Below are 12064 nucleotides of genomic sequence, written 5' to 3'. Positions count from 1 at the left end.
CCGGTGCGTGGCTGCGTGCACGAGCAGCAGCGTCAGGCCAAGTGCGCGGGTGGGCCCCACCCACCAGCTGCCACCACTTGATGAATCAACAACGCGCCCTCTCTGGCCAGATATCGCCAGGGGAGTGACTACGCAACATCCGTGTGATTTTCGTTTTTTTGTCTCACTCGATTTTTAAACAATAAGAACGTGCCGCTTATCAGCTTTCAGTGATAAAAACTTTAGTGAATAGGAAGACAAAATCAACCAATTTCAAAACCACAACACGCAACAGGAAAAATCGACTGAGAAAACAAATGCAAATCAACCAGAAAAAATGGCGGTACATACAATAGAATGAAACTGAAACAACCGATGGTTCGGAAAACAACAAAATAATCAATTGGAAACAACGTAGAGAAACAATGGCGTCAGTATCAACCAATGCACGCTAATGGGCCGGGCTGGAAAAATTCCATCAGAAACAAAATCCACACAGACGCTGCGTTAAAGAATCATCGATCGAGCCGAACAATAATCACTCGAGTGTTCGTCAGGGATTACGTTACGTATCGCCAGGGAGTCCAATTCCAACTTCTGATGGGAAAAAAATGGAAAAGCGGGTGTTCCAGGTGGGGGCTGGGCCGGCTGTTCGATTGGGCTGCGTCGGCTGGGGAATAACCCCATGGCCTCGAGACGGGTATGGCCCAAACAATGATTAGGCGTGCACTATTTTGCATTCAAAGCCTGAAGATCAGAGCCCTCTCGTACCACCGTGAGAAGGAATTCTAAGCCCTTGATCATGCCAAGCCTTGCAGTCCGTACATATGGGCTAACAATTCGTTGTTTAGTTTTCCCCTAATAATGAATTTCGAATATTATGGTGATTGATTGCAGGACATTTTTGCTGCTGGAAGCGACACGTCCTCCTCGACGACGCTAGATTGGGCGATGGCAGAGCTGATGAGGAACCCACGAGTGTTTACACAAGGCCCAACAAGAAGTCAGGGAGACCTTCAGGGGCAAAAGCAAGCTGAACGAGGAGGACATGGCCAAACTGAACTACACACTACTGGTGATCAAGGAGACGCTCAGGCTGCACCCTCCCGTCCCGCTCTTGATCCCCCGAGAGTGCCGCGAGGCGTGCCGGGTCATGGGCTTCGACATAGCAAAGAGGACGAGGGTGCTCGTGAACGTCTGGCCGATCGGAAGGGATGGCAAGTACTGGGAGGATCCCCATGCGTTCAAGCCGGAGAGGTTCGAAAGCAGCGGTGTCGATTGTGAGGCGCGAACTTTGAGTACATTCCGTTTGGGGCCCTGGTATCATGCTTGGTCTGGCGAACATGGAGCTCGTGCTCGCTAGCTTTCTGTTCCACTTTGACTGGGAGCTGCCTGGTGGCGTCGAGCCTGAAGATTCGGACATGGCAGAGAGATATGGTATCATCTCCGAGAGTCTTTCTAAATTTTATTCTCTAAATTATTATTTAAAAAGTCTTTTGCATAAAAATCATTTTCTATATATTTTCACTCTGCAACAGCTTCTCTATATCTTGTGTACACTATAGAAAGTTATTTTCGTTATCTATTTTGACAAGTGAAAAATACGGAATGGAGGGTGGACCACTTAGAGAAGCTGTTGGAGGGTATTTTTCCATCAAAACCTCTATTCCTAACAATGAGAAAAGATATAGAGAGTCTCTTGAAATTGCTTTTACTATTATTAATTGGAGGCTCATTTTGAAACCTCCACGTGAAGCCACCTAGGATCCTATGTGGCCACTCTAAATAGAGAAATTCTAGAAATTTTTGTAAAAAAGAGAAACACCCGGCCATCAATCTAACTACTCAAATTATAATAGCCATTGGATCTGTTATTTTTTCTAATAAATTACCCACCTTTACTATTATGATAATAGGCTAAAGTAACCCCCTAAATATGTATCTAAATTACCCACCTCTGCCATTATAAAAAATAATCTAAAGTGACCCCTAATCTTCAAGCAAATTACCTACATATGCTATTATAAAAATAGTGTCAAACAACCCCCTAAGTTTGTATATAATATATCATTATGAAAGTTAAAATAACTCCTTAATCTAGATACAAGTTATATAATTATAAAATTTTTTAAAGTGCACCAATATAAAATTATAAATTACTATGTCTACATTATTAATATATTATTTATGTTATTGCTTATATAAAAATACTACCCATGGTGCGTGTTATGTATGGGGAAGATATAATAATACCAAATTTTATGTTATTTATATAGCTTAAATAGATGGTTCAATTAAATACATACTAAATACATATGGAGGTGCGATATAAAGTGAAAAATATTGTTACTGATTGAATATATTAGAACTAGATATGATAAAGTACGTATCTTTAGAGTACTGTATGTTAAAATATTTAATAGATGAAATAGAATATGGATACATAATTATAATTATAAATTATAAATCTTATTTTTATATTACTTCTAATTAGTCCGTGCGGGAGCATGGAATGATAGATTGGTAGGAAGAAAGCCAAGCTCTGGCTACATGCCAAGCCTTGCAATCTTAGAATGAGTTAAATATTTAATGTATTTACTATAACTAACTACTATATGTGTTTTACTGGATTCGCATGAGGACACGGTAAACCTTTGCAATGCAATAAAAAAAAGTTCCATCATATACCACTTCCACCGCATATAACTCATCGTAGTCAATTATTATTTCTTCAATGTCTTCAGCCTTCATGTTTCATTTTTTGAAATGAAACAGCGGAGGATAAGGCCGGCCACAATGTGATAACGATGCCCACAAAATAGTGGGACCCAAAGCGGGAAAAGAGGCAACGCTATCTAAATCTGTAGCGTGAGCAACACTGAGCAACGATTCATCCACGAGCTTGCATCCACGTGAATTAGAAAATCACTAGGACTGATGCACGTTCTTGCTCACTGCTATAATATTTTATCATTGTTTATAAGATTGGCACCGATACATGTTCATGCATCGCTCTAATTTTTAAATTTTTAGATCATCCTATAGATTTGGCATCATTAACCACAATATGTGAAGTGATATCGCAAAAGGGGCAGGAAAGTATTAGAATCTTTTCTTCTCCTCTAGATGAAGAAGCTAATTTACGCTGGTGGGAGCATTTGGTCGCGACGGTGGAGCCTTATAATGGGATTCCAGGTGCCATGCAGCGCACGACCCTTGATCTCCCCATGGTACGAACCGTCTCTCCTCCTATTCGAATTTAATCACAACAGGGGAAGACGGCAGGCACGGTTACTCTCCACCGACCTTATAAATCGTGACGGACCGGGCACTTCATCATCATTTAAGACGTGGCAGGGTCATTCCGGCGCGCATCCTCAAAAAAGCTGCACTGGCGTTCCGACTTCCCCGGTAAGCTTCCGTAGGCACGTCCTCATTTAATAATTGCATTTCAATTATTCGATTTTCGTAATATCTTAAGACCCGAAAGGGCGCACGCCGATGGGTCCCGACTCGGGAACCTAACTGATCGAGTTTTGAAGACCGATCCATAGAGGACTCGAGGCCACCTCGTGTCAAACGGAGCTAGAGGAGGAAACGTAGATGAGCCCCAACGGCCCTCGCCCGACCTACTCTAGCAGCGACTCGAGTCATCTCGACCTTCTCGTTCAATCCGGACCTCGAGCCATGCCCACAGAATATCCATCAAGGAGAGGCCATCGGGCCACCTGCATTAGTCGGACGACTCGGACATCTGCCGGGAGGCGGGTCACGGAGCAGTGGAATGCCACCTATGGGCTATGCCAACCCCATCACGAATGACAGACCCGGATTCCACTCGGATGCCCAGAATTATGCTTGGGCCCACCCGCTAGGAGCTCACCAAGCCCATCATTCGGGCCATCGAGGCAAGTGTTGCCTGCTCAACCCTTCTGGTTGTGGAGGCCACAGACGAGGTCACCCTTACGCGTGCACACATTTAAAAGCCCTCGACACGACCGCTTTCCTTTGTAACAAGGATACGGCAAGTCGGGGACCGTTTCCTCCACTCGAAGAAGATAAGAAGTTTTCGCCCCCGACCGGGCTCGCGGTCGGGGTGCGGCAGAACACAACGATCACACTCCGGGATAAACACGCTTTATTACTGGCGATTAAATATTACAAAGTATAGTCGGCCCACGGCCGTTAGAAAGTACAAAAACCATTACTACCACAAGGGTGGTAACACTGTAACCCTGGGGAGGGCTGTTTCAAGTGCGGGAAGACTGGGAGGGGCATCTTCCTCGCAAGCCTTCTTCTTGCACCTCCTTCCCTAAGGCTGACGTGGCAAGGGAAGACGACGAGCGGTACATCTGCTGTCGCCGCCGACCGAACTCCCTCACCACCCCAGGCGACAGTGAGGAGCTCTTTCCTAGCTTCAGCTGCCTAGGAAGGACGAGCCTTCCGACAATGTAGGCTGGAATTGGGGAACGTGGTGAAGCCGAGGCCGCTCGAGGATTAGACATCCTCCGCGGACGCGCACGGCTACGGGCAGCAAAGAGGAGTTCCTCCCCGTACCTGGATCTAGCCGGTGGAAGCACTGACACATCCACCGCTAGCGGATGACACTGCGCCCCCCCATCGTCTAGGACGACTAGGGAAGCAACATCGATCGACAGCCAGGGACAGTGATCCGCCTGCGCACCCGCTCCCCTCGATCGTCCGAGCATGACGCTCAGGGGACCGAGCATGGGAAAGGCCCAGGCGCACGACGACGCTCGCATGCTACCTGGCGGCACCCGCCTGCTATCCCCTGCAGCTCGCAAGCGTTCTTCTAGCACCAGATGCTAGAGGAACCGCCGGCCCCATTAGGAGGGCGCACTCGGGCTAGGAGCAACTCCATTATACAAGGCAAAACTCACTCGCAACTCAAGCTCAGGATGATAAATAAGATCCCAAATAAAGATGGTAACGGGTACACAATATCCGCGTACCCGCAAATACCAAACCCGACGTGCACGGATACGGTCTAGGTTTGTGCCCGTGGTACAGGTACGGGTACGACTCTAAACCCAATGGATATCTAATAACGGGTTTGAAAAATTGATATCCGAACCCGCAAACTCATCAAACCCGCTGATATGTGGGTCCAAATACTTATATATATAAAATATTTCTAGGGTTTCTCTTCTCTACCCACCCAACCTCCCAGTCCGACTCCCGGTCGTCACCCCACCACAACCACCTAGCGCCCCCCTCGGCACCTCCTCCTCGGGCCTCTAGAGCCGACGCCCTATGTGCCGCCACCCACCCACCCCCGCTGGTCTCGGTCGCCACTCCCCCCAATCCTCGGCTCTTCCGCCGTCTCCCAGTCGCCCCCTCCTCTGCTCCTCCCTGCACCAGCCGCCCGCCCACCGAGGCCACGGCCCGCCGTCGAGGCCGCGCGCCTCCTCCTTGGACCTCGGCTCCTTCCTGCATCAGCCGCCCGCTCGCCGAGGCCGCGCGCCGAGGCGGGGAGGCCCAGCGCCAGCACCGCCGGACGACGCGCCGCCCAGGCCCTACGCCGCCGTCGAGGCCGCGCGACGCACCTAGGCCCGACGCCTGCGCCCCACGGTCGATGCCCGACGCCTACGCCCCTTGTGTTGTGTGCTGGATTTTCTAAAACTTGCAGATTCACGGGTGTGCCCGCGAGCGTACGGTTATCCGCGGATAGCGGGTACGGACGTCATTTCCTACCCCTGGCGGGTTGCGGGCACGGATTTTAGCCGGCGGATACAGGTTTACCAAGTTGATCTCCGCCGCAGCCGCCCGCTCCCGCGGGATCCGGATCTGGCACGGGTGTGGCTCGGAGGGAGGGGGCGCTGGCCGGCCGGCCATGGCGCGGCGGCTCCAGCGCATGGAGCAGAGCGACGACCGTCGTGTGCCCAGGACCTTGCCCAGCTGCACCTTGGACGCAAAGGAGGAGGCGCGACTCGCCGAGGTCGACGGTGAGGCGGCGGCGCGGGCGTGGGAGAGCGTGACGGCTGAGCTCATCGACGTGCCGCGGGAGGCCAGGCGCAACGGCGTCAGGCTCCGCGCGCCCCGCCGCCGTCCCCCTCCCTCTCCTGCTCCCCGCCGCCGCCCTCTTTCTCCTCCTCCCCTTCTCCCTCTCCGCCTGCCTTAGTCGCCCCTCCCCGCCGCCGCTCCTCTTGCTCTCCGCTGCCCCTCCTGCTCTCCGCTCCTCCTCGTCTGGTCGTGCCGCATCCTCTTCGTCTGCCTCACGCCTCTACGTGGCCGTCCCCTTCACCACTATCCCTCGCCGGCGCGTCGTCATGGATGACTTCCACGAAATCGGCAGAGGTGGGTTCGCCACGGCGTCCGCAGACGATCGACATCCATAGCCAGTGCTCCGCACCCGCGATTGGAAGCGTGAGCCCAACTGCCCAAGCGATGGAGATGCCTTGGCGACCCAGGGTAGCGGTGGATCTCGCCGCCGCCGCCGCCAGCACACACCGTCCAGTCTCCCCAGGTAAGCCGCTCCCTTCTCCGCTCCATTCCTGTCCCAAATGAAGGGAAAACTCCACCCTCATCCCCACAACCCCACCCCCGATCTCTCCTGCCAATGGTTGGGCTCGATGGATCGAGTGTCTTACGTAATTTGATTTGCTGAGCCTGCTGTGCATGAACCCCATTAGCGAGGAATGGAGGCCGCCTCGTCGGTTACGAAGACAGTGAAAGGCGCTACCGGTGTTGCCAGCGGCAACGGCCGTCACATCTGGCCCCAGCTAGGTACGCATCCTCCTCTATGCTCTACCCGCCTCTGCTTGTGCCGGCTATTCTTCTTCTTTGCTACTGGGTGTATCTAGATGCATTATATATGATATATCTCAATTTTTTTTATCTCCATTGGTTCAATTTATATTGCAGAAGACTCGAAACAGCATGGGAGAAAAGGAAAGCTAAAAACAAGTTAAAATGTTCCTCCAAGATGTTCAATATTTGTTTGTTTAGCTTCACTAGAATGCTCTCAATTTAGGATCTAGCTGCTAGCTTGAATATTATGTTGAATTTAAACATTCCTTGCCACGGGATTAGGAAAAGGAAAAACCCATCTCCATTGTTTATCCTAAAAAGGTATATCATCTTAATTTGTATTAATTATGTACATTGGTCATTGCGTAAGTTTGTTTTCCAAACAGGCCATCTACTGCTTGCAGAGGTTTTCTTTTGTTTTACTTCAGTAGAGTGTAATTTTCATTATTTGATAGACAAGGTAGATTGAGTTTTGTTTGTTTGTGCTTGCTTACATGCTCTTTGTAAATCTGTGTCATTATTTATCTTCTTGCACTTTTATTCACCATATTTTTATTTCCTAAATCAAACCAATCACAATCATTTGTTTAATTCTTCCATTCCTTTTTCTCTATGTTACTTCTGTTACGGTGTTATCCAAAGGGAGTTACCTTTACTGGTTGACAGGTTTTATGGAAGAAGCCATTGTAGATCAACATTTTTGTGAGGATGAGAGATGTACCTGGAAGCCCAGGTACCATGCAGAGATGTGCTTGCATGACTACAAGGGCAAGTGGAATGCCCATTTGATTGACAACCCGTGCTTCATGATTCATAATCTGAAATGAAATGGGCACTATCTATATGTGATTTCCTTTGCATCAGTGGGGTTTATATTCTCATCCTCCTTTCAATTCAGTTGTCTTTGCTTGAACGAAATTAACTAATAGACATATCCTCTCTGAATTTTCTCTGTGGGGCCATCGCTCAAAGTTGACTAGGATAGGACATAACCCTATGCTTCCTTATTTTCCAAACTTGTGGATAGTACTAGCATGGTGTTTAGGCCATCTGTGCAAAGTGTATTCAGAGTTGAGAATTTTCTTGAATTAGTTGTTAGGTCAGCAACACATAAAATGGATAGGCCGCACAGCCTCAAATGACATGGAAAACCTGTATGGTTTATGCCCCCATGTTTGTCTGTTCCAGCAAAGTGTTTCAACAATCTTAGGAAAGGTATTGAAGGACATGATGTTTTCTAAACTGTCAAAATATTTGCTTATAAATTTTCAGTAGGTATGGGTACTTATTGCACTACACTCACCGCGTAAACCCTCATGCTTGATCTTGCATGCATCTGCTAGTTGACTTGATCTGTGCCGAAGAGGAGTAAATAGTTGATGGTGATAGTTTTTAAGCTAGGAGCTTGTAACAGCCACCAAATGTTTGAACATTAATTTATGCGGACTTATTGAAACTATAAGCTCTGGTTTCTGAAGTCTAGCTTACTGAAATATAAACATAGAATGCAAGGTTGAGCAATCAGGCACACTTCTACTTCTAAAATGTTTCTTTGTTGCCTTTTTTGCTAAAGAACTGGCAGAATGTGACCACTGTTTCACATATACTCTCCCAAATTTCTTTGGTTGTATCTTCTGGAGTGTAATATGAGCTGAATGAGCAGAAGAGCATACTCCCCCCTCTGTGCTTTGATGTTTGTTTTTGCAGGTAAGGGTGCATGGACATCAAGAGCACCATGGGGAAGCCAAACAGAGGTGTTTAGGTGGCTGTGGCCGAGGCATTTGCAAATTGCAACCATCTTTCATACTATTGTGGAAGTTTTGTGTCTATGCAACTGAGCAAGAGAGAAGCTGCTCAGCGTTTTCTCTGATTGTGTTTTCAGTGTCCACTGTCTACCAAAATTGACAGATCAGTGTGCTTTAGGTTGTGCAGCTGCTTTTTAATTTATCTATGTTATATAACCAACCAGAACAATGCTGTATCTGTGAACTGTGGGTGTGGCCAACAGGAATACTTCGATCCAATTTAAAATTTGCTATGGTGTATTAACCTTTTTGCCATGCTGTATTGGCTGTTCAAATTCGAATTACGTGTGAAAGTTAAGTGAATCCTTTCCAAGATGATCATCCATCAACTCTGGATCACTTAATATAGAATAGTTATTCCTTTCTTTGTTGTTTTGCATACTTCACAAATTTCAAATGATTGCGATGGTGATAGGGCGCGCAACGCCCGCTGAATGTTCTAGTATCACTAATGTATCAAGGCCTTTAGGGTGTTTGCAAGGCTTCAACCCTGGACTTTGGAAGAAAAGCCCTTGATGAGAAATTATGAAAATGAACCAAACGGGAGAACGACATAGGGACAACCACCTCATAACCAAGGCCTTTTTAGATGCACTCAAAATGTTATAATTTTTACACTCTCTCTCCATCACATCAATTTTGGGACATATGCATGGAGTAGTAAATGCATGTAAAAAAATAACTAATTGCACAGTTTAATTGTACATCACGAGACGAATCTTTTAAGCCTAGTTAGTCCATAATTAGATAAAATTTGTCAAATACAAACGAAAATGCTACAGTTCCAAATGTTATAAAGTTTTGCAATCTAAACGGGGCCCAAGCAAATAAATGTGCCAACAAGGTAGGAGCAGGCGAGCAGCTAGCGTACGCTCCCAAACCCAGACGTCTGACGTCTCTGCTTGCCTAACCCCATTGCCCATCGCTGTCTTATCTACGTATACAAACAAGATCAGAAGTGATTTCTTAAATGCACGCCGGCCACGCACAAATTAAACTTATCCGCATTGTTTTCCCGGGGGGCCGGAAATTACAAAGATATCAATAGACACTATAGTACTTCATGATTCCCTTTTTTTTTTGCAGAATCAGCTAATAGTACTCTATATATGTTGGCTCCTCGAGACTCCCCAACAATAGCTGCCAGCAATAAACTTCTCCCATCCCTGGCGAGATGGACATCAGGATCCCGTTTCTTGCCTTCTTCCTCCTCGCCCTCCTCCTCAAGCTCATCAGGAGCTGCATCACGCCCTCACGCGCAAAGCCATCGCCAGCGCTTCGCCTCCCGCCGGGGCCATGGCAGCTGCCGCTCATCGGCAGCCTGCACCACCTCCTCCTCTCGCGCTTCCGCGACCTGCCCCACCGGGCGCTGCTCGAGATGGCCGGAACACACGGGCCGCTCATGCTGCTCCGCCTGGGCTCGGTCCCCACGCTGGTGGTCTCCTCCGCCGAGGCCGCCAGGGAGGTGATGAGGACCCACGACCTCGCCTTCTGCAGCCGCCACCTGAGCGCCACCATCGACATCCTCAGCTGCGGCGGCAGGGACATCATCTTCTCCCACTACAACGAGCGCTGGCGCCAGCTCCGCAAGGTGTGCGTGCTCGAGCTCTTCAGCCAGCGCCGCGTGCTCTCCTTCCGGCCCATCCGGGAGGAAGAGGTGGCGAACCTGCTCCGCTCCATCTCCGGCGAGTGCGGCGGCGGCCGGCCCGTCAACGTCAGCGAGGGGATCTGCCACGCGATAAACGACGTCGCCGTGCGCACGGCCATCGGCGACCGGTGCAGGTACCAGGACGAGTACCTGCGCGAGCTCGACGAGGCCGTGCGGCTTACCGGCGGGTTCAACCTGGCCGACCTGTACCCGTCCTCGCCGCTGGTGCGCCGGTTCAGCGCCGCCGCGAGGGACATGGCAAGGTGCCAGAAGAACATGTACCGGATCATCGAGAGCATCATCCAGGAGCGCGCCGTCATGCGGACGCCAGAGCGAGACGAGGACCTTCTCGATGTGCTCCTGAGGCTGCAGAGGGAAGGTGGCCTGCAGTTCGCTCTCACCAACGAGATAGTCAGCACCGTCATTTTCGTAAGATCAGCTTACCTTTTTATACGGCTTTCCTCCAATCCACACAATACTTTCCTAAGCTTTTCAAAAACACACACAATACTTTCCTATTCTTTTTTGAAAGTTTCAAATTTAGTGCGAAGCAACGAACGAATTTTCAAAATTAAACAATGTGTTGCAGGATATATTTTCTGCCGGGAGTGAGACGTCATCCACCGTACTGGTGTGGGCAATGGCGGAGCTTGTTAAGAACCCACAAGTCATGCGCAAGGCCCAGGCAGAGGTGAGGGAGACCTTCAAAGGGCAAGACAAGTTAGCTGAAGGTGACATGGTCAAGCTAAGGTATCTGCATCTGGTGATCAAGGAGACTTTGAGGCTGCACGCTCCGGTGCCGCTCCTGCTCCCCCGAGAGTGTCGCGAGGCATGCCAGGTCATGGGCTACGATGTCCCAAGAGGGACCAAGGTGTTTGTGAACGTTTGGGCGATAGCGAGGGACAACGAGTTCTGGCACGATGGCGAAGAGTTCAGGCCAGAGAGATTTGACGGCAGCGACATTGATTTCAAGGGCACCGACTTTGAGTACACTCCGTTTGGGGCAGGCAGGAGAATGTGCCCCGGCATCTTGCTCGGGCTGGCCAACGCGGAGCTCCTGCTTGCGAGTCTCCTTTACCATTTCGATTGGGAGCTGCCGGACGGTGTCAGGTCGGAAGATCTTGACATGACGGAGGCCTTTGGTATAACGTTGAGAAAGAAGTCCAGGCTCTGGCTGAAGGCTAAGCCTCACATTAATGTTGTATCAAGTTGACCGGTTGATCTGTGCTGTGAACTCTGTTTTCAGATTGCGTCTGTCAGCGAATCATTGCTATTCCTTCCATGCCATAATAAGTGCACTTCTACGGTTCAAAATTTATCTCAAAATAAGTGCATCTTTATACGTTGAGACAATCTAACTCTGGTTGTCTTTTTCTATTTTCTCTCTTCCTAAAGTGCAATGATTATAATTTTATAGAGGTATATATGTAATTTCCCAACAACATTGATCTTTTCATCTCAAACCTAGAAGTGAACTTATTTTAGGATAGAATGGAGGGAGTACTTAATTAATTAATATATGTACCGACAAAGAGTGCAATATAATTTTATATCAGTTTGTACCATAAAACAATAAATGAATGCATAGTACTACTATAATAAATACGATCCATCAAGTACTGTGCCAGTGGGTGACTGTGACGGTGTGACCCAATGTTAAGAGATATTACTGCAGAGGAGCTGGTCCCGTGCGAGTGCCCTGAGACAGGTTATTAAGAGGGGCTATGACGTGCCAAAGGATAAACCAGTGTTATTACCGTGGGAGCTGACGGAGAGGAAAACATTGGAATGACTATATGGTGGTGACCAACAGTTCAAGATCACAGATAGAGGACAGGGCAGTTATTCAACTATTGCCAAT

The 12064-nt window shown here is 48.6% G+C and overlaps 1 protein-coding gene, 1 long non-coding RNA gene and 1 pseudogene across 5 annotated transcripts; all 3 read left to right on the top strand.

Annotated features, from left to right (window-relative positions):
- The first annotated feature begins 664 nt into the window (after positions 1-664).
- Positions 665-2801, top strand: LOC112872756 (annotated as a pseudogene).
- A 2949-nt stretch (positions 2802-5750) lies between these two features.
- On the top strand, positions 5751-8805 carry LOC112876866. 4 transcript variants are annotated; one of them, XR_003225382.1, is made up of 3 exons: positions 5751-6466; positions 6633-6726; positions 7417-8805. It is a non-coding gene; the product is annotated as an uncharacterized LOC112876866 (long non-coding RNA). The 4 variants fall into 4 exon arrangements; XR_003225384.1 differs by having other exon boundaries at positions 6865-8805; XR_003225381.1 differs by having other exon boundaries at positions 5751-6726.
- A 775-nt stretch (positions 8806-9580) lies between these two features.
- Positions 9581-11645, top strand: LOC112872851 (ent-cassadiene hydroxylase-like). Its single transcript, XM_025935888.1, has 2 exons — positions 9581-10632; positions 10793-11645. Exons 1-2 carry the CDS (start codon positions 9730-9732, stop codon positions 11414-11416), a joined length of 1527 nt encoding a protein of 508 aa, XP_025791673.1. The 5' UTR covers positions 9581-9729; the 3' UTR covers positions 11417-11645.
- The last annotated feature ends 419 nt before the right edge of the window (positions 11646-12064 follow it).

This window comes from Panicum hallii, chromosome 9 (genome assembly GCF_002211085.1).
Source record: "Panicum hallii strain FIL2 chromosome 9, PHallii_v3.1, whole genome shotgun sequence".
Taxonomy (NCBI): Eukaryota; Viridiplantae; Streptophyta; class Magnoliopsida; order Poales; family Poaceae; genus Panicum; species Panicum hallii.
This window is presented reverse-complemented; position numbering and strand designations above follow the sequence as displayed.

What these genes read in the sequence shown, in the direction of transcription:
- LOC112872851 (XM_025935888.1), top strand. Translation starts at nt 9,730, where the DNA reads ATGGACATCAGGATCCCGTTTCTTGCCTTCTTCCTCCTCGCCCTCCTC. An exon ending in TAGTCAGCACCGTCATTTTC is followed by an intron (nt 10,633 to 10,792) that starts GTAAGATCAGCT and finishes AATGTGTTGCAG; the next exon opens with GATATATTTTCTGCCGGGAG.